Source organism: Mauremys mutica, chromosome 7 (genome assembly GCF_020497125.1).
Source record: "Mauremys mutica isolate MM-2020 ecotype Southern chromosome 7, ASM2049712v1, whole genome shotgun sequence".
Taxonomy (NCBI): Eukaryota; Metazoa; Chordata; order Testudines; family Geoemydidae; genus Mauremys; species Mauremys mutica.
Window position 1 is genome coordinate 95,773,149 of NC_059078.1, and position 23,180 is coordinate 95,796,328.

At 44.8% G+C, this 23,180-nt stretch overlaps 1 protein-coding gene and 1 long non-coding RNA gene across 2 annotated transcripts in view; both read right to left on the reverse strand.

Moving 5' to 3' along the window:
- LOC123374917 overlaps nt 1-21,325 on the reverse strand; it is a 41,314-nt gene extending 19,989 nt beyond the window's left edge. Inside the window, exon 1 of the long non-coding RNA XR_006581252.1 lies at nt 21,279-21,325. This is a non-coding gene — a long non-coding RNA (uncharacterized LOC123374917). The remainder of the gene's footprint in view (nt 1-21,278) is intronic.
- On the reverse strand, nt 17,949-18,959 carry CH25H (cholesterol 25-hydroxylase). Its single transcript, XM_045025303.1, has one exon. The coding sequence runs from the start codon at nt 18,934-18,936 to the stop codon at nt 18,109-18,111; it is 828 nt and encodes a 275-aa protein (XP_044881238.1). The 5' UTR covers nt 18,937-18,959; the 3' UTR covers nt 17,949-18,108.
- Nucleotides 21,326-23,180: the final 1,855 nt, after the last annotated feature.

Sequence of the window (23,180 nt, forward strand, 5' to 3'; positions counted from 1 at the left end):
GCCCGAGGTTGTGGGGCTGAGGATAAGAGGCTGTTTAATTGCGTGTAGATATTTGGGGTCAGACTGGAGCCTCGGCTATAGGGCCCTGTGAGATGAGAGGGTCCCAGAGCTCGGGCTGCAACACAAACCCGAATATCTACACCACAATTAAATAGCCTCTTAGCCTGAGCCCAAAGTCAGCTGGCACAGACCAGCCTTGGGTGTATAACTGCAGTTTAGACATCCCTTAGTGACTAAGTCAGTTTTGAAAATGGGATTTAGGCTCCTAAGTTTCTAAGGCACTTTTTAAATTAGAACTTAGGCACATTTGAAAATGTTAACTTTTGTCCATATCTGATTTTCTATCATAGCTTTATAAAAATTTCAAAATAATAATTAAAATAATAAATAATAATAATCCTCCCAAGAAATAGAAACAAAACCCCTCAAGTGTAAAACCTTCAAAAAAAAGATGGCTTTGAAATGTCAGTTATAAATTTGAATGGGTATATTTGTACATGCATTTTTTGCAGTGTTAAGAATTTTCATATGCAAAAACTCAGTTGTGAATGTAAATCAGTAACATAGCTATCTGCCTAGCTGCTCTGTAGGAGCAAACAGTGTGCATACACAAGTGAGATTCAGAGGCTAAGTTGAGGCCCTCTCCCTTTGAGAAATTTACCAACAGGATTTAAACTAGTGTCTAATCACTAGTGGTGGAATCAGACTCCAATTTTAAAGTGTTGTTATTTCTATGTTGCATTTACTATTCTGATAGTAGATTTGCAGAGATGGGCCTAAGCAGCAAATTTCAGTTTTTGAACTCCCAAAGTGCAGATGTGTTCAGATCAAGCCTTTGGCCCAGTATAGAGGTGGAATCAAGTCATTACATTTGGTACTGAATTGAGGTTAACACTGTTATGAAGACATGGAAATTGACCATATCCTAAATAACAAATGTTTGGGCTTAATAGGACACAAATATGCTTCAGACTGGCTATAAAAATATTAAGAGACTCTGCTGGCCTTCTATGCCATAAAGTAACAGGTGGATAACTACAGTACATATAGTTATATCTCCGTAGTATATCTATACCGGCAATAAAACCTCTGTTAACACTATCTGACAGTATAATTCAATCCACTCTGCTATACAAGAGTGAGGTCTAGGTCCAAACTCCAACAACGACCACCACCAACATTAGGATTACCATATCTGAACATTCAAAAAAGAGGACACTCCACAGGGGGTGTCAGCCCCACCCATAGTCCACCCCTGCTCCTCTCCCACTCTGCCCCAGGTCCCGCCCCCTCCTCACTCGGCCGCACCACCGCACCCCTCCTCACCCCCGGCCCGCCACTGGCTTGCTGCGTCCCTCCTCAGTCCCCAACCCACCACTCGCCTCCTCCCATCTGTCACTCACCTCCTCACTCCCCTGTCAGAAACCCCCATGCCCGCCCCGAGAACCCCCACCTGCTGCTGGCTAACCACTTCTTGTCTCCTCACCCCTGCCCGCCCTGCCGCTGGCTCCCTCGCCTCTTCAACTCCCGCTGCTGGCTTTCACCCACCGCCCATCCCCCGCTCACCTACTCAATCGCTGCTGCTCACTGCTCGCCTCTTCACCCCGCCCTGCTGGCCTACTCACCCCTCCTGCCGCAGGTCACTCTGGCTCCTAGGAGTGGGGCAGCTGAGGGGTCTCTATGTGCTGCGCCCGCCAAAAAACACAAGCTCCGTGGCTCCCATTGGCTGGAAAAAAGTGCCAATGAGAGCTGCTGGAGTCACGGAGCGAGGCTTGCCGGCGCTGGCAGCGCGCAGAGAGCCCTCCACCCACCCAACCCAACCTGACCCCAAGAGCCAGAGGGACCTGCCGGGGGTCGAGATTGGGAGTCCTGGCGGTGCTTACCTGGGGCAGCTCCTGGAAAGCATTCGGCAGGTCCCTCTGGCTCCCAGGGTCAGGTCAGGTCGGGGGCAGAAGGCTCTCTGCCCGCTGCTGGCATCTGCAAGCCCCGCTCCGGCAGCTCTGATTGGGCAGGAGGGAGCTGGTGCAGCACACGGAGACCCCCCTCCACCTCTGTGCCTAGGGGCCACCCACACTGCAGGGTCCTGCCAGCAGGCAGGCACTGGGAGCTGCCCCAGGAAGCGCTGCCAGCCCTGGGACTTTGGACTTAGGGTTACCATACATCTGTATTTTCTCGGATGTTTTTAGTTATTTAAAATTCCTCCTGGATGGCGATTTAAGAACTAAAAAGCCAGACATGTCCGGGAAAATACGGACGTATGGTAACCGTAACCAACATACCCCAGAGAAACCCTAGAGTGCTGCAGCCAAATATCACAGGAACTCTAGCAACAATGCTTACAGTGCAGAATGGGGTCAATTCCCCCTCCTAAGAAAGAACAAGAAATTTTTGCTCCTATCTCAACAATAGCATCAAATACTCCCTTTACCAGAAAATCAGAGGATTAAAAAGTAAATGCTAACAAAATCATGATCCACTCCTGTAGATCACCACTTCCAGACCTCAACGATAATGTAACTCCCAATTAGCCCCTCCCAAAGCTGGAAAACAGTCAGAATACTTAACTATTGTTTGTGTATTATTTGTGTTGCAGTAGAACCACAAGGGACTTCAGACAGGAGGGATGTACCTCTTCTAGTAGGCTCTGTACAGACAAAAAACACAAAGAGTCCCTCCAATCTAACATTTAGGGCTTGTCTACACTGGTGTGTTACAGCGCTGCAGCTTTCTCACTCGGCAGTGTGAAAAAACACCCTCCCCCCCCCCCAAGCGCTGCAACATGCCAGTATAGACAGTACACCAGTGACGGGAGCTACGCCCCTTGTGGAGGTGGGTTTTTTAAAGCTCTCCAGCACTGTGCCGTGACTACAAAAGCCACGGTAACATTGCCAGTGAAGACGTGCCCTTAGACAATATACAACAGTAAAGCAGGTTGAAAAATGCAGAAACATTTTTTGTAAAAATGTTCATTTTTGAAAAACATTGGCCACTCTAAAGACAGCAAAAATGGTGTTTGTGTGTGTGGGGGGGGCATCTGTGTTAGAGAAAGAGGGAAAATGAGTGTTAGAGTGGACTCGCCACTCTCTCCTTTTCTACTTTTACTTTTACGTTGAGGGGGGCAAAGGAACAAAAAATGAAATGTTGTCAGCTTTGGAAAAATTAAATGAAAATGTCAGTTTGAAATTAAACACATTCATTTCAATTCTTTCATCAAAAATGGACGTTTCTAAAAAAATGAAAGTAAAAATGGAACTGTGTTTGCAAAGTATTTGTATTTTGATGAAACTTTATTTTAAAAAAATTGATCAGCTTTACATTTTCCCACCTCAATGACTAACAGAAGGACCTTGAAAATCCAAATCCAGTTACTGCAACATGATTTCACATGTACAGAAACTCTGTAACTGGCTAAGTTTTGTTTACTGCTCCTTGATCCGGAACTTCTGCCCAAACTTGAGATGTTTCCTGAGGTCCTTATATGGAATGTGAGACTTGAAGAAAAAAAATGCATAGACCAGAATGTGTGTATATACTGTACACTTAGAAGAATTCTCAGCATGTGACAGAAAGGTCTTTTTTGGGAAGTCTTCGGAGACAGAGGCAGTGAAATACGTTTATGGAAACTGGATTTCCTGCATACATAGCTAGCTGTACAAGTCTGAAGCTTGGCACACATCTAAATTTTGGCTTAGTAAAATGAATACTTCCTCCGCTTTTTTTATTATAATTGTAGGGATGGTGACTCACACAGATGACATAAGCAGGCATTAAGGGGACAATGTACATGCCATCGGTTGAGCAGGATTCTCACAAATTCTCTTCAGGATTCTCTTCAGTCAGAATTCTGACTGAAACCCAGTTTAGGAGCCTTAAAAAGCAAAGGCAGCAAAACGAGTGGACATTTTGTACGTACATTGTGGTCTTAGATACTGCATAATATGTCAGCATTTTTATTCAACTTCCACATTCCATGTAAGGATCTCAGGAAACATCTCAAATTTGGGGAGAAGTTCCGGATCAAGGAAGTAGTGACTGATGCTGAAAATACAGTACGTGTTGTATTGAACAAAAATTACCTAGGTGCAGAGTTTCTGTACATGTGAAATCATGTTGCATTAATTGGATTTGTATTTTGTAAGTGAAAATAAACAGCTTCTTCCATTAGTCAGAGGTGGGAAAATGTAGACCTGAGCAAATTTTCTTTAAATAAAAATGCAGGTTTCATCCAAATCAAAATATTCTGTAAACAATTCCATTTAGAAGCTTCCACTTTGATTAAAAAATTCAAATGAAAATACGTGCTTAATTTCAAATTGACATTTCATTTCAGTTTTCAAAAGCTGACCACATTTAATATTTTATTTTTTGTTCTTTTTCCCACGTCTCCCTCCCCCGCTACTTTTTTTCCCTTTGTAAAATAGAAGAGTCCAGCTCCATTCTTGCTGTTCTGTAATTTGCTTCTGTTTGACTTGATGTGATCCTTAGATTCAATGTTCCTGCGGCTCGCTCTCTTTTAAGCAAGTTTCTCTACAAGCAGAGTTAAGAACATAAGAGTTGCCATACTGGGTCAGACCAATGGCTCATCTAGCCCAGTAACCCATCTTCTGACGGTGGCCAATGTCAGGTGCTTCAGAGGGAATGAACAGAGAACAGGCAATCATCAAGTGATCCATCGCCAGTCATCCACTCCCAGCTTCTAGCAAACAGAGGCTAACACTACTCAGAGCATAGTGTTGCATACCTGCCCATCCTAATAGCCATTGATGGACCAGGAACTTATCTAGTCTTTTTTTGAACCCTGTTATAGTTTTGGCCTTCACAACATCCTCTGGCAAAGAGTTCCACAAGTTGACTGTGCATTTGTGAAGAAGTACTGCCTTTTGTTTGTTTTAAACCTACTGCCTATTAATTTAATTGGGTGACCCCTAGTTGTCGTGTCTTTTTAATCTCTCCTCATATGGAAGCTGTTCCATACCCCTAATTATTTTTGTTGCCCCTCTCTGTACCTTTTCCAATTCCAATATAGCATTTTGAAATGGGGTGACCAGATCTGAACACAAATTGTGGGCATACCTTGGATTTATAAAGAGGCATAATTATATTTTCTGTCTTATTATCTATTCCTTTCCTAATGGTTACTAACATTCTGTTAATTTCTTCGCCTTGTAATCCCCACCTGGCCATTAGGCACTTTAGAACTGTATTGCGTCAACAGATGTTCACAGTCATTTTCTCTGTTCATTTACTGTAGGTTGTTGGCAGTTGGACTTTTCATTTACTGTTTTCAGGAACTATTTTAATCTAACACAGCTTTTCAATCAATTCCCTTTTTCATCAATTATATGTCTTTTCAGTTGTTTTTCTCCTTGATATTCTATCTCAGTACATCAATAGATTTTATTTCCCTCTACTACTTCCCGTCTACAATAGTGTCTGCTCACATGCCTGGTTCTATTTTTTTACTGCTTCTTCTTTCCTCCTTCTCACTTCCCAGCCCCCTCCTCTTATTCTCTTCTTCCTCTTTCATTTTTCACCTCAGCTTTTACCTCAGCTCTGGTTCATCCACTAGCTCAGCATTTAAGTCCTTCTTCTCTCACAGCTTCTTCCAACTGCTTCTCCTCTGCTGACATCTTCAGAGACTCTCCCTTTTACTTTATACTTTTACTGAAGGTATATTACATCTCTGAAATAAGTTGCATGAACTGAACTTTGAAAAGACTAAACCAGCAGACAAAGGGGGTGGCATCATACTTCTCAACCATGATGCCTATGTTAATGAGGCCAACCAACAACTTTCCAACACCTCCTATTATAAAGAACTCAAAGAAGACCCCACATGCCAGTTCATCCAAGAATTTAAGGATATCATCAAATCGTTCCTCAAACAACTCCAAGAAAAACTCTACAACCTCATCCCTCACAAGCCCACTCCAGAGACCTTCTACATGCTTCCCAAGATACACAAACAAGGAAACTCAGGCAGACCCATCATATTTGGCCATGGCATTCTTACTGAAGGAACAGCAGGACTCACAGAAGCCATCCTCAAACCACTCACCACACAAAGGGCCAGCTTTCTCCAGGACACAACCAACTTTCTCCAGAAACTCCTCAACATTAATAAGCTCCCTATATATCAGCATCCCTCAGAATGACTGCATTGCTCTCTGCCTCAAATAGCTACAAGACAATTGACAGCACTCAGATATCCACTCCAAACACATCACCAAAATCATCCATTTCATCCTCACCCATACAAAAATTTTACATTCAGCAACAAATACTTTGTACAAATTATGGGAACAGCCAGGGATACTAGGATGGCTCCCCAGTATGTCAACCTCTTCATGTGCCATCTTGAAGAAGAATTTCTGGACAAAAGCACCATAAAACCAATGATAAACCTGAGAAACATCAATGATATATTCATCCTCTAGACAGACAACCCAAACTCCTCAGATTTCCACCACAAACTTCAACAACCAGCACTCATCCATCAAACTCTCTTTAGAACACTGTCACACCAGCATCAACTTCCTGGATCAGTGTTAGCAATGGTACCCTACAGACAATTATATAGAAGAAACGCACAAATCACCACCCTTACCTTCACAAATCTGAACACACTAAGAAATCTGTTATCTACAGCCAGTCACTCAGACACCATAAAATATGTTCAGAGGAAAAAGTCTGGGATATACACCTTAACACACTTAGCCCTGGTCTACACTAAGCTCGGGGGTCAAACTAGGGTACGCGAATTCAGCTACGTGAATAACGTAGCTGAATTCGAACTACCCTAGTTCGACTTACTTACCGTCCAGACGCCGCGGAAGCGAACTCCGCGGCTCCAGGGTCGACTCCGGCAACTCCTCCTGCCGCGGTGGAGTACCGGAGTTCGAACTAGCGCTTCCGGGGTTCGAACTATCGCGTCTAGATCAGACGCGATAGTTCGAACTCCGAGCAGTCGAACTCGCCGCGTCGACCGTCCCGGTAAGTGTAAACGTACCCTTAAAACCACTTTCACCAAACAAGAACACTCCACCAGAGAAGTAGATTGTATCATGGAATTGGCCACCCAAATACCCCAAGAGAACATGCTTCAATACAGAAAAAAAAGCCCACCAACCACACACCCTTAGCTGATACTTACCACCTCACACAGGAACCCATACAAGGTTTCATTAAACAACTACAACCCATACCTGATGGGGACCACATCCTGAAAGAACTTTCCTGAAGCCCTTGTTTTGATGTTCAAACACCCACACCTTGCCAAGCTCATCATCAGAAGGAAGGTCCCCACAGACCAGACCCTACCAACTCAAAGTGGCACCAGACCCTGCCATAACAGATGCAAAACATGCAGAAATATCTCCATTGCTACAATATTCAACCTTCGCCCCCTCACAACACACCTTTCAAGATTAGTGTGTCCTACATCACTTGTTGTGATAGTGCACTAGATGAGGTCCTCATGCCTAAGTGCCCCAATAACAACTGTGTGGGTGAAACCAAACAATCCCTATGTTCTTGAATAAACTCACATAGAAAAATGATTAAAAGGGTAAAACACAATATCACCTGTGGGTTAATATTTTTCACAAAACAATCACTCTATATTTGACCTCTCAGTCATCATTCTCAAAGGAAGTCTGCACAAAACCCTCAAAAGACGAGCCTAGGAGCTTAAATTCATAGCTTTGCTAGACACTAAAAATCATGGTTTTAATAAAGACACTGGGTTTATGGCTTATTACAACAACCTGTAACTCACTAACCCACCTTTTTTGTCCATGACTGCAAAGATGTTAACTGGGCATTTCACCTTGAATGGTCTCTTGCAATATGTGTTTATTTATGCTAAACAATTTGTTCCACCTTGTAGTTAATGGACACACTCTGAGTACTTTCCCCAGACCTGGAGATCTCAGTGTAGCTCAAAAACATGTCTTTCACCAATAGAAGTAGGGCCAATAAAATATATTACTTCTCCCACATTGTCTTTCTAATATGTATGCATCTATTTTTAGCAAAGGTCTAGTTTTTACCCTGTTTATTCAGTGTCTTCATTTTTGTAAGTGTCCTGTGTTGGGACAGAGGAAGCATGCACAGATGTCTCCCATGTTGTTATAGGATTCAGAGTTCTAGGTTCTGACACTAAGTGTTTATGGTCATTGTAGACTGGTATATCAGCTAATAGATGCCTTAGCATGGCTTTAGGCAAAGGAAGGTTGAATCCAAACTGCTATTTCTGCCCATGCTTTATCTGGTTTTATTAATATAATAACAGGCGCATACGAAACCAAAATGTAACCAGTCCTTGTGTCAAGGAAAACCCAGTGGAGATAAAAAGTAAACATGCAACCAAATGCATTCTTTTTTTCTCCATGTATACATTCAGTGAATTAGTGAATGATTCTTCTCAATTTCCATCTTTTACATTTTGGGTCTATGCAACTGGGGTCAGGTTGTCCCACCTACCATTTATGTAGCAACTGAAATCTGCTGTACTCAAAGACCCACACCTGAAAAGGTGGCTATTTTCTAAAGGTAAGAGTTCCTTTCATATAAATTGTGTGCGTAATATATACTTACTTAAAGACATGTTGGCCAGAATAGGTGTACCTCAGGGGACTAGATTGGGACTGAGAACCTAGCCCCATTGAAGTCAGTTGGAGTTTTGCCATTGACCAGCAAGCCAGGACTTCACCTGGGAATTCTGGAGACCTGAGTTATATTTTTATCAATATCACCAATATCCACTGTGACCTTGGGCAAATACTTTCATTTCTCCCCATCTCTAAAGAAGATGATGATACTTATGCACCCTGGTATAGGTTTTGAAATCTATTTAATAAAAGCAATAATGAATATTTGTTACAACTAAACTGAATTCCATGAGCCCACTCTGTGCATGTGTTCTGTGTTGCCCGTGCAGCTTCTTAATAATTAATATATTTCTTTCCCTTCCCATTTAATGAGTAACAATTTTCTCCACACTTCTGTCTATAATTTACTGTGTTCTTTTGCAGTTAAAGTGAGTTTCCTGTAGGAAATCTACTCCCTTGTTGTTATATAAAACTTCTTTGTCAGCATTTATTCTGGCTATTAATACTGAACCCTTGAATATTTCAAGACCACTTTAAAAATGTCTCTGACTATCCTTATCTACCATTATTGGGTAATAGAGTTTTCCTCTCAAACCAGGTGAAGCTGATGCATCTATCTCAGCATACATCATTTTGGACTGCTCCAATACAGTGGACTTAGGGAATCAGGATCTCACTAGTCAGGGCTGCAAGGTCTTCTCTCTTTCTTGCCTTGCACAAGTAGTTTTTTTTTTTTTTAGAAGGATAGGTCTTGAAGGCATTCATCTTGCCCAACCAGGCAAGAAGAGCAGGCAATAGGACCTATCCACCGCTACTGTCTTTAATACCCCAGAGAGAAGTAGGAATACAGCTCTGGATGGGGGCTCTGACTATATTTTTATTTATTGTAGTAAAAGGACACCTACCCAGATGGAATCTAGTCTTTGTTGCTGCCATTGGCACTTGGCAGAGGGGTTACTTAAGGAAAAGGAAAGCAGGCAAAAGCATTAACTTCTAGAAATGCAAGGTACTGCTTTTTAATTTGACACTGCAGGAATCTGTATTTCACGTGGGGCAAAAATACAACTTTAGTTTGTATTCTTACCCAATCTCAGAGACTGGGACTGGGCTTGATTAGTGGATGTAAGGCCTCCAAGAAATTCGAAGAGCTGCTAAGGAAGTGGTGTTGACTATTCAGGATGTGGCACTTTTCCCTCTCAGGGGATGTCTGCAATGCAATCAAGGATTGCTGTTTCTTAGGCACACTGAAGACAGCTTTAATCTAGCCAGAGCAAAGCTAGCTTGACTAACTGCAGTATAGTTGCAACAGCAGGACAGCAGCATGGGCTAACCTTCCAAGTACGTACCCTGGGCAGGATTGTACTTGGGAGGTTAGTGGGTGACGTTGCCCCTGCTGCCGGTACCAGGGCTAGTGCTCTCTTCGCGGTGCCTAAGGAGCAGCAATCCTTGATTTCATTGTAGATGTACCCTGAGAGGGAAGAGTATAATGTCCTCAATGGTCAGCACGTGCTGCAATCACACCTCTTGACTAGACATACCTTGAGTCTGTGACAATACCTTGGAGTTGCCTTCCGCATTATACCAACAGCACAGTGCCCTCTTTTGGGAGAGAGGGCTATTTAAAAGCCTGACAGCTGTAGCTATTAAATATTCCATGGCACATTTTCCCAGTGTTAGGAGGGTTAGTCCCATGGTCCTGGACAAATTTCACACTTGGCTTACATGAGATTCCTCCTGTAATTCCAATTGTTTGTGTATTCTTCACTGCCTAGGCTGCACTGCTGTGTAATGCTGCCACTAGCTGCTTGGTTCTGGGATGGAGAGAGTGATTCCTGTTTGATTGCTTAATTGAGCTGTGAATGGGACCACAGGCCCTTTGTGGTTTAAGGGGCAAGTCATCTGAGATCAAATCACTTCTCCCTGATGTTCATGTGAGGAAAAAACATTGACCCTGTAAAAACAATGAGGTGACCGGTGGCACCTTAAAGGCTAACAGATTTATTTGGGCATAAGCTTTCATGAGTAAAAAACACCCACTTCTTCAGCTGCATGGAGGGAAAATTACAGATACAGGCATAAATATATATTGGCACATGAAGAGAAGGGAGTTACCTTACAAATGGAGAACCAATGTTGAAGGCCAATTTAGTCAGGGTGGATGTAGTCCACTCTCAATAATTGATAAGAAGGTGTCAATACCAAGAGAGGGGAAATTGCTTTTGTAGTGAGCCAGCCACTCCCAGTCCCTATTCAAGCCCAAATTGATGGTGTTAAGTTTGCAAATGATTTGTAGCTCTGCAGTGTCTCTTTGTAGTCTGTTTTTGAGTTTTTTTATTATTATTGACGAATGGCTACTTTTAAATCTGTTGTTGAGTGTCCAGGGAAACTGAAATGTTCTCCTACTGGCTTTTGTATGTTATCATTCCTGATGTCTGATTTGTATCCATTTATCCTTTTACATAGAGACTGTCTGGTTTGGCCAATGTACATGGCAGAGGGGCATTGCTGGCACATGATGGCATATATCACATTAGTAGATGTGCGGATGAATGAGCCTCTGATGGTGCAGCTGGATCCTATGATGGTGTCACTAGAGTAGATACAAGGACAGAGAGAGCAATGGGGTTTGTTACAGGGATTGGTTCCTGGGTTAGCGTTTCTGTGGTTGTATTGTATTTGCTGGTGAGTATTTGCTTCTGGTTGGGAAGCCATCTGTTAGCAAGGATTAGCCTGCCCCCCCAAGGCTTGTGAGAGTGGGGGATCATTTTCCAGGATAGGCTGTAGATCATTGATGCGCTGGAGAAGTTTTAGCTGGGGGTTGTATGTGATGGCCAGTGATGTTCTATTATTTTCCTTGTTGGGCTGTCATGCAGTAGATGATTTCTAGGTACCTGTCTCGCTCTGTCAATCTGTTTCTTCACTTCCCCAGGAGGCTGCTGTAGTTTTAAGAACGTGGTGGCCAGGATGGTGTTTTCAGGAAGATCACCAATCCATTGTAGTTTCCTCAGGAAGTAAGTGGTGTCTCAAAGATGCTAGGAGTTATTTCAGAAACCATTTCAGATTTGGGGACAACCTATACCTTCAAGTCAGCGGTACTACTATGGATACCTGCGTGGCCTTACAGTATGCCAACATTTTTATGGCCAACTTAGACCAATGCTTCTTCAGCTCTCATCCTCTAGTGCCTCTCTGTTTTTATAGTTGGTGGGGAAATTCTGTCTCCAAGAGTCCTTCCCATTTCTGGGCCTGCTGCCCAAATAAATCTGTTAGTCTTTAAGGTGCCACTGGAATCCTTGTTGTTTTTGTGGATACAGACTAACATGCTACCCCTCTGGTACTATTGACCCTGTAAACACTGAAAGGATGTACAGTAACTCCTCACTTAATGTTGTAGTTATGTTCCTGAAAAATGCAACTTTACATAAAACGATGTTAAGCCAGTCCAATTTCCCCATAAGAATTAATGTAAATGAGGGGGTTAGGTTCAAGGGAACTTTTTTCCACCAGACAAAAGACACACCCACACACACATATATATATATATATATATATATACACACACACACACACACACACACACACACACGGACTCACTCCTGGGAATTAGTTTTTTCCAGCTCTGGAGCACCCTCTGCAGGCTGGTGATCCGCCTGTCCTCTGGCCCCCCATGTCCCTCCCTGGATGCGGTGCCCTTTTACCTGGGGTGCTGCCCCCTGGTAGTAACCCCTGTCTTAGGGTCTCCCCTCCCCAGGGAACCCCCACCCACTATTCCCACCTCACCTCAGTATCAGGCTACTACCAGTCATTGTCTAACCCCCACATCCTGGGGCAGACTACTCATCACTAGCAAGGAGGGTTTGAACCTGCTGCCTTAGCCTACCCCTGGGCTGCCCTCTGCAACCCCCAGTACCTGTTGGCCTTGTGCTAGGCTGCAGCCTGGGGCTTTCCAGGCTGGAGCACCCCAGCTCCTCTGCCTTTCCCCAGCCCTGCGCCACTCAGGTAGACCTGCAGAGAGACTTATCTACCCCCACTTCTCTGCCTTTATAGGGCCAGCTGAGTCTGTTTGGGGCATGGCCCCAGCTGCAGCCACTTCCCCCAATCAGCCCAGCCCCAGCCCTGTGCAGGGCTTTTCTAACCCCTTCCAGGCTGGAGCAGGTGGTCACCCCACTACAACATAGTATAAGTTTTAAACAAACAATTTAATACTGGTACACAGATAATGATTGTGCAGCTTGGTTGAGGTGGAGGAGTCAGAAGGAGGGATATTTCCCAGGGAAAGCCTTCCTGGTAAATAAGGAACTAGCAATTGGCTGAGCCCTCAAGGGTTAACTCTCACACTCTACAAGGCAGCAGAAATGGAGGGAGGGGAGGCAGCATCACAGACAGAGACACACACTGTGTGTGAGAGAGAGATGCACATTTCCCCCCTAAGTACACTGCCTTGTTAAGTAGATCAGCTTGCTGAGACCACAGCTGCTGCCAGCAAGCAACCTCTGTCCTGAGCCCTGTTGTATGTCCCCCCTGCTCTATGGAAGATGGGGTAAGAGGGGTGCAGGGGGAGGGGGACACCCTGACATTAGCCCCCCTCTTTCTCCCATCCCCCCTGCACAGAAAGCAGGAGTCTCAGGGAGCAGCTCCAAGGCAAAGGGCAGGATCAGCACATGGCAGTAGAGGGAGGGACAGCTGCAATTGCTAGCCTGATGGGCAGCTGCAGCACAGGGAACTTAGGGGAGCAGGGAGCTGATAGGGGGGCTGCCGGTCCACCCTGGTTCCAAGCCCCCACCAGCTAGCTGCAACGGGCTGCTCTTCCTGCAAGCAGTGGACAAAGCAGGCGGCTGCCAAATGACGTTAGAAGGGAACATTGCACAACACGTTCCCTAATTGATCAGCAATGTAACAACGAAACGTTAACTGGGATGACTTTACATGAGGAGTTACTGTACTGAGGCCAATGGTAGTTTTGACAGCAGAGGGGCCCTGGGTGAGACCAGTGAGAACGTTAAACTGATTGCTATACTCTGCCACAAGTTAGTCATGTACCTCAAGCCCCTTCAGGTCAAGAAGAGTGTTCTATGTGTCAGATCTTCAGTGAGGAACTCTCCCTTTTCCAGTAGTACAAAACTTCGAGCCTTGCAAGCTCATGCAATACCATGCCTTATCCTGCCTCATGTTCCAGACCTGATTGCCTAACACTGGCTTCACAACAGTGTAATTTTGGAGGCAGTTCCATAAATGAGTAAGGGAGGAAATATTTTTCCTGGAGGTTGGCTTTAAAAATAAAAGGTGGAAGCTATTTGAAGTTGCTCTGAGATTTGGAATAGTGGAGATGGCTTAATAGACAGAGGCCCAGTGGGGTGTGAGAAATAACTATCTCATGGCCATCCTCTCCTCTGGCGGTAGCAGAGAGGCTGAGTGAAACCAACTCACTTAGCATTTGCCTAGAATACTTGGCCTAACACTCCTCCTCTTGCAGCTCATTAACAGGATTGCTTTATAATCTCTGAAACCGAACCCCCTTGCCCCACCTGCCTTCCCCCTCCATTGCTCGCTTTCTGCCCCCATCCCCCAGGATTCACCTGCTGCCTGCAGAGCTGGGCTGGGAGGAGCTGATGCGGAGCCTGCCTGCCTGTCCGCCCAATTGGGGCACAGCAGGAGTCAGTCCCCAGAGCGAAGGGCTGGGGAAATCAGGGCACAGTGAGGTGGCGGGGGGTCCCTGGAGCGAGGGGCTGGGAAGGGGAAATCAGGGCACAGGAGGTGGCGGGGGGGTCCCTGGAGTGAGGGGTTGGGGTGGGGAAATCAAGGCACAGCAGGCCAGGGGGGCAGACAGGATTCCCCCCTTCTCCCCCTCCAGATGGCACCAGTACCTACTTTGGAGCCTGATCTGGGAGCCAGTCAGTTCTCTTCATCAGGCTCGGGGGCAGGAAGAGCAGCAGCTGTAAGCAGAGCCGCTCCTCCAGGCTCAAGCAGCAACTGCTGCTCTTCCTGCCCTCCCGGTAGCAGAGGCCAGTTACTGCAGGTAACCAGACCTTTAGCAGATGACCAGATGCTGCCAGGTTCCCTTTTTGACCAGACGTTCTGCTCAAAAACCAGACACCTGGCAACCCTAACCAAGTGGGCAGGTGCCCAAAACACAGCACCTCCACTAGCAGAGTCCTCACTGTACTTTAGCATTAACTCAGTATCACTTCATTCAAAGAAAGCACTTATTGGATTACCAGTCTCATTTCCAGTAGCATCTGTTCATAAGTTTTTGTTTTTATTTTTAAACAGAGATACTATCCAAGTATTGGCTTGGCTTAACCTTTGTTTAGCATGGAGATCTGACAAGATCACAACGTCACATGTCCAATATAATACCAAACTCCCATTGAAGACACTGAACATCATCACTAGATGTTAAGAATTTTGCCATCTGAAGTCAGTGGAAATTTTTCCTCAGTTTAAGAGTAGAGCTTTGAGCCTTGGGTTACTTCAAAGCTGATATATTGGTTAAAGAGAAGTCAGAGTTTGTAATTTGTCTCTCATTTGCCATAAAAGAGAACACTTCCTTTCCTTGCACGGCACTCCACAATATTTAAGATTATAATAATCAGGCATATTAGATGGGTCTTTATTTCTGCTTAGTCAGTGAACACATCAGCTGGTTATATTCTTTTAAAAAATCTAAGCTTATTTAGTCCCCTTTAAAATCAAAATGTGGTTTTAGGTAGTTAACATCTTTTCAGGGTAACAAAACTGTAATGTTTCATAGATTTTTTATATGGAGATATTTCATTAGCGAAACAATCACCCCAAACAGCTACTAAGAATGTCATATGGCTTTCCCCCAAGCCTTCTGCCACTCCTCCAAATATTTCTAAAAGTGTGCTGCCACCTTTACCATACAACCTGACAGTCTCAAACAGCAACAAAGGCCTTTATTCCAGGTTGATCAGCCTCTTAGGAGTCTGTGAAATTTTTCTGCTAAAGAAAATTAAATACAAGTGCATTTTGGGATGATGCAATATGCATACAGAATTGTCATCCTGCTCCATAAAACCATACCTTCACCTGCGTCTGTGTGGGGTTTACTAGAAATCCAATGGAGGAGCTTTTCAGGATTTGCAGTCGGAGGACAATGCTGTACTACTTCACTAATAGAACTCCCAGTGAAATCACTAGGGATTTTGCTGAGAGAGGAGCATGGGATCTGCCTCTAGACTTGTATGTTTACATTCTTCTATGAGCCTTTTATTTCTGGACTATCCTGACAATGTTATCAATAACTATGCTCTGTGACAGGGTCAGGCCAGACTGCTATAGGAGAGTGCCGGAAGGAAGGTATATTAGCCTCAGGATCAGCAGCTGTCCCTCTTCACCTGGTAACTGAGCAGGGGTTACTCCAGGTTAATTAGGACACCTGGAGCCAATTAAGAACCTGCCAGAACAGGTTAAAAGACTTCCCCAGGCAGGCAGAGGCATGATAGGTGTTGTGGGAGAGGAGGTGAGTTGTTGGAGAGCTAAGTGGTATGGTGCAGAAGCTGACAAGGACCAGGGAAGAACTCCACAGGTATAGAGATTGGAGAGAAACCCTACCCTAAACAGGAGCTAAGGACTGTTCCAGGTCCAAAGACCTGAAGAAAAGGACCCTTCTGGAGGGGAGAGACTGAGCCGTGTGTTTGCTGTGGTGCTGTCATGCCCAGAAGGGCTACCAGAGACTAGGGGTTCTCCCTCCCCTGCCAGGAGGGTTGGGAGGAATCCTGCCCAAGCAAAGTGGGGGCAATAAGCCAAGGGGAATGGGGAAGTAACCCAGGGAAGCTAGCAGCTTTTCCTGGGAACAGGCAGTGTGAGGCTGCTACTTGTAGGGTCCCTGGGCAAGGGCCCAGAGTAGAGGATGGGATTGGGCCCTCCTACCCCCTTTTCCTGGATGTCCACTAAGGCCAGAAGACCCAGTGAAGTAGTGAGGGCCTAAGAGGCCCAGAAACAGGAAGGCCACTTGGAGACAGAATTTCCCCACCAACTATAAACAGGTAGGAAATTCTGAGAGATGAGACTTGATCCTGACCCACCCCTAGAAGGAAGTGTGGGACCCTCTGAGGTGGAGAAAAAGCCCTGTTACAGATCTTACTAGCCTTAAAGCTGCTTGTTCTTCAACCAATGTCCTTCAAGATTCATGAAAATTAATGGAAAAATTCCTCAATTTTGTGGGCATTTGAGTCAGATTCCTAGCCAGGTTTTTGCAAGTCAATAGCATGTAATTTAGTTGGAGGACAGCTACAGGAATTTCAAATCAGACTCTTATGAAAGGACATTCTACTTTCACTTATACCATAATATAATGCACATTATTCAAAATCCACACCAAGATGAATGGAATTTGGCCCAGATTTTTAGACACAAAGCTAGGTAGAATTTGATCATCAAAAACTGAAAATTATTAAGTAAACCCTCTTGATTAATGTTTTATTTTGGGGGACCAGCACACTGTTCTATTCTGATATTCAGCATATGTATTTGTCTACACGAACCTAAATTTCTTAATAAGAAAACTCCTGCCTCTGAAATCGAAACAAACCCCAGACAGTGCAGACAGAATCAGAGAGACAAGGTGGGTGAGGTACTATCTTTTCCTGGACCAATTTTTGTTGGTGAGAGAGACAAGCTTTCAAACTCTTCAACAGGACAGTGTACCAATAGAAGATATTACTGCGGCCCTTCTTATCTCTCTAATATCGTCGGACCAACAACAACACTGCATATAGACAGAATCATACATTTTCTGAGGACCAAATATAAGGAAGCAAAACACAGCTTTAAACAAATATAAAGATTTTATTTCCCACTTAAAAAAATAGAGCATATATAGGGGTATGCAATATAAAGATCCAAATTCTTGCAAAGAAAAACAATCAGATTAGACATTTAATGCCATCCAGCAGCAACCTTTTTTAAATAAGATAGTTTCTTGGACATCTTAATGCACACTATGTGTGTTTTCTATTCATATCACAAGTCCTCCTAGAACAGCAAGAAAATATTTCTCTATGTCTAAAACACAGTAACACAATATGCTTTATAAAAGCTAGCATATTCAAAGGAAAGAAGGCAGCAAGTGTCTCTTATGCTTTCCTTATGTGACATTAATTCCAAACAAGTAGTAACAGACATTACATATGCAAATCCATAAATATATATACAGACATTAAATTAGATTTGTTATAAATGTTTTCACATTATACACCTCTACCTCAATATAACTCTGTCTTCGGGAGCCAAAAAAATCTTACCGTGTTATAGGTAAAACTGTGTTATAGCAAACTTGCTTTGATCCACCGGAGTGTGCAGCCACGCCCCCCCCCCGGAGCGCTGCTTTACCGTGTTATATCAGGTCACGTTACGGAATATATAAGTACACCTCTACCTCGATGTAACTATATATATATTTCTGTGGCTCTGAAAAAAATACTTTTAATTTATTAGCTGTATAAAATTAGCTAGGTAACAGACAAATTCCCTGTTATTGTTGTGAACGTGCCTGAGCAAGTGTTCCAAATAGTCTGTCCCAGTGAGTGAAGTAAGGAGCATAGTTACATTTGAACTTCAGGTGATGGAGATCGTGATGCGGAGCTCCTCCATACAAGCCAAATGGCATCAGTCTGTTTGTTGACCATGGAAGTTCATAGCCTGAATGATCCTCCACTGACAGCCAGATATTAACAAGGAAGAAAATCATTTCTGTCAAAGGATGGCAGTTCAGCAACACTGGATTTATGGCAGCAAAAAATCCCAGTGAAAGTAACTCCCAAACGCTTGAGTACTGTGTGGTAAGAGCAAAGGTAGACACATGCTTATGATGAACCTTGTGAAAAGTCTTGTAGAGCCAAGGCACCTTATGATGAAGCAAATGCCACAGAAAATACTGGAAGTCAAAGAGAAGCAGGCAAACAGTTACATCCAGCAGGACCCTCGGCAGCTCTGGAGCCATTACTGGTAAATCCACTGGTCTCCAGTACCAATGAGCAACTGTCACTGGGAAGATAAAGACAATGTGATGATAGACACATTGAATCATACAAGGTACCATCATTCCCAGAGTTGGATAACTCAGAGGCTGGATTTTGTATTTTCTCACGGCTGGTACTTTAGTGCTTAAGAAGTCCAGTGCAATGTAAGGAAGACAGAAAGTCATGTAAGCTGTAAAAGAAAACAGCACTGGAAAGTAAGGTGACTTCAGCAATTGCTCCTTTGCTTTGACAAAGTCCCAGAAGAGCTGCAGAGTGACTGGGTCTAGCCTCTTCTCCATTCCGTAACTGAGCAGCACTGTGTGGTGCATGCTGCAGTTCATGTTGATGCTGTCTGAGGCTGCTGTGATTGTGCTGCTTTTGTAAGGCTTTACCCCACCCAGTTAGTGACATCATACAAAACGTGGTCGCAAGCACTCCAGAAGGAAATCTCTCTCTCAATCCAAAAACAACAACAGTGCACTACAGTGTCAGAGCTGGTAGAGGTCTCATTAGCCCATCTATACTGGAGACTAATTTTGTAAATTGATGAATAGTTACAGGACAAGGCAATCATTAATATACCAAAACCCCCTCACTGATTATATGAATGGTAACTAGAAACAAACAAGTGTGCTATCCCTGAACACTAGAAACAGGAGAAAAGGTTGGAGTAAGATTGTTCTGTGCCACTTCACCCCAGACATTTTAAAGAGCTGTCATTGTACCATTTTGTAAATCAAAGCAGTGGCAGCTCTGCCTCAACACCCAGAGCTACACATTAATCAGGTCAAAATGTTGTATTTTTTTCTATAATTCAAACTAAAAGATTTACCCAATTTAAACCCCACATTTGACCCCCAAACGCTTGTGAGGTGAGAAGGGTAGAAATTGGAACCCAGGTCCACACGTATTTTGCAAACAGACGTTCTAGGGCAGGGTTCCTCACCCCGGATTCCTCTCTGTAAAAAGTCCTTACACACTCTCCTGCCAAGTACACCACCACGTGCTTTAGTTACCGTACGCTATACAAGTACTCGTCCCTATCAACATAAGGCTTTCATCTTCTGCCCAGACACAGGGCTTGGTTTCCCTGGCCTTTCCTTCCAGCCTTCCCTCCCCTACCCCCCTCCCCTCTTTTCACTGTCCTCTGCTGACAAGCTGAATCACTTTAACTGGTTCATCACCTGGTGCTCAGTCAATTCTCTTTTCAATTTGTCCCATGTGGGGATGTTTAAAAAGTGCACAAAGCAGTGAGTCTGGCTTAGGCTACTCGCTCCAAATCTCCATAATGGGCACAATCAACCCCCCAAATCAAGCTGTGGAGCTGAATTTGTGCCTTTGGCTCACATCTGTCTAGTTCACAGCATATATTCAGGTTGTGATCCTGCATCCACTAAAGGAAGTGACACTGACTTAAGCTGGGTGCAAAATTGGGCCCTTGGTTATTTTATTTTAATACATCATCTCACACCAAACTGAGGTGTTTTTGTCAGTCCACATTAAATAGTACATTAATGCACACTAGGGAACTTTTAGTACGCACCAGCAGGGTCCACACGGGCCAGTTAGCACACAACACATTAGTGCACACTAGAATTTACACCTCTCTGGTGCAGACTAATGCACAGGGGCAGCTCTAGTGATTTCGCCGCCCCAAGCACGGCGGCACGCTGCGGGGGGCGCTCTGGCGGTCGCCGGTCCCGCGGCTCCGGTGGACCTCCCGCAGGCATGCCTGCGGATGCTCCACCGGAGCCGCCGACCCTCCGCAGGCACGTCTGCAGGAGGTCCACCGGAGCTGCCTGCCGCCCTCCCAGCGACAGGCAGAGCGCCCCCCATGGCATGCCGCCCCAAGCACGCGCTTGGCGCGCTGGGGTCTGGAGCCGGCCCTGCTAATGCACCACATGGACAAGCCCCAAGGTTTCTGTGCCAGTGTAAAACAAACTGAAAAGCATTTCAGTTACTGAGCACACTATTGAAATAAGTACTTTCATAGCCTCTCTCTATTTAACTCGTCCTCATACACCTAGCTTTTTTCACTCAGTTCATGATGCTGCCAAAGTGTCCATATGCTACAGGATTGCAAATTGTTACCTCACAAAAATCAGAGGGTCTTGCTATAGAGATTAGGTTGAACAACTCATCTATTGGAATGAGGTCCTGCAGCTGAATACCCACAGAATGCATATGAGTGCATGACTCCAAAACTCCCTCCCAGTCCCAGCTGCCAGGGGTGAGGCTCACAATGTGGAGCTCCTCTGCACAAGCCTAACAGCTTGATGAGGGAAATTCAGACCCTGAAAGATCCACCATCAAGAACAAAATGTTAACAGTGAAGAAAATTCTGTATTTGTTTTCCCAGAATATTCTGATAGGGACCCAAGATCAGCACTCAGAACAGGGGGGGGGGGGGGTGTCAAATTCCATCCTACTGTCCACAGTTACGGGGATAGATCAGAGGGCAGGTCCCAATGCACATTAATCCCCTTACCAGAAAAGGGAGTTAGGGAGCAGGGTATGCAAGCTCTGTAGGACAACAGCTGGAGAAGAGTGTCATTCAAGCCTTGCCTAAGCTACAGATACTACAGCAAAGGAGGGTAAATGCTTCCCTGTTGCTATTTTAGAACATGCCACAAAGCGTGATACAAAAAGGGAAGATAACTTGGGTCCTTACATAAAGACTCACCTCCAAGAAGCTGTGTGAAACAAGTTGTATAATCCCTGTGGTTGAGGTCTATAAAAACAGCGTGTGCTAATAGCTAATGGGTTTGTTCTGAGGTTGTTCAGCAAGCCCCTTTGAAATAACAGGAACTAAATGCAGAGGATTATTTATGCGTGCATCTGCACCACCTTGTGGCCAAAACCAGATTTCAAATGGCTTTATCAATTAAGATTAAGGGTACGTCTACACTACGGGACTATTCCGAATTTGCATAAACCAGTTTTGTAAAACAGATTTTATAAAATCGAGTGCACGCGGCCACACTAAACACATTAAATCGGTGGTGTGCGTCCATGGTCCGAGGCTAGCGTCGATTTCTGGAGCGTTGCACTGTGGGTAGCTATCCCGTAGCTATCCCATAGTTCCCGCAGCCTCCCCCGCCCCTTGGCATTTCCGGGTTGAGATCCCAGTGCCTGATGGGGCAAAAATCATTGTCGCGGGTGGTTCTGGGTAAATGTCGTCAGTCACTCCTTCCTCTGGGAAAGCAACGGCAGACAAGCATTTCGCGCCTTTTTTCCCTGGATTGCCCTGGCAGATGCCATAGCATGGCAATCATGGAGCCTGTTTTGCCTTTTGTGCCTGTCACCGTATGTGTACTAGATGCCGCTGACAGAGGCGATTCAGCAGTGCTACACAGCAGCATGCTTTTGCTTTTGCATGACAGCAGAGATGGTTATCAGCCATACTGCACCATCTACCAATCCATAAATTGGTAATAAAATGATCATGGCTACCAGTCCTTTTGCACTGTTCCATTTGCTGCTGTCATAAGTGCCCCTGGCTGCTCTTAGCCAGGGGCGCAAAAGCCAAAATTGGGAATGACTCCCTGAGTCAATCCCTCCTTTTTGGTATCTAAAAATAGAATCAGTCCTGCCTAGAATATGGGCAAGTGTACTAGAGAACCACTGTATCAGAGAACCAGAGAGCACAGCTGCTCTGTGTCAGATCCTGCAGAAATTATGAGCTGTATGCTATTCACAGGGGGTGCTCCTGCAACAACCCCTCCTGTTCATTTCATTCTTCCCCCAGCCTTCATGGGCTACCGTAGCATTGTCCCCCCACCTGTGTGATGGAAGTAATAAAGAATGCAGGAATAAGACACAGTGACTTGTTAGTGAAGGCAGCCTCCAGCTGCTATGATAGTCCAGACAGGACAGTAAGGAGTGCATCCCTCTGCTAGTTCAGGGGCACTTGAATCTTTTCTTTACACATGAAGGGTGGGGGCTGATGGAGCTCAGCCCCCTGTTGCTATGACGATGATGGATATCAGCCATACTGCACCATCTACCAGGAAAAATTAGGACCAGGCACCCTTGATCGACCTGACAGATGCTAGTACGCATGGTTACCAGTCCTTTTGCACTGCCCCATGTGCCAATAGGCTGATGATGACGATGGGTATCAATCTTATTGTACCATCAGCCACCCATGGCGGGGGGAGCAAGGATGTTGGTGTTGAGTGCTGCACCATCCCGTCTATCTGCAGCATTCAGTGAAGATAGGGTGACATGTAAGAGTCAAGACAGGATTGTTTTCCCTTTCACTTCTGGGGGGGGGGGGCGTAAATTGCCTAGCTATGCCCTGACCCACCGTGGACACTGTTTTTGACCCTAGAAGCATTTGGCGCTCAGCCAAGAATGCAAATGCTTTTCAGAGACTGCAGGAACTGTGGGATAGCTTGAGTCCTCCAGTCCATGAGCGTCCATTTGATTCTTTGGCTTTCCGTTACGCTTGCCACGCAGCAGTGCGCTGAGTCCCTGCTATGGCGTCTGTCTGGAGATATTTAAAAAACGATTTTGAATTTCGTCTTCTGTAACGGAGCGCTGATAGAACAGATTTGCCTGCCCTTACAGCGATCACGTCCGC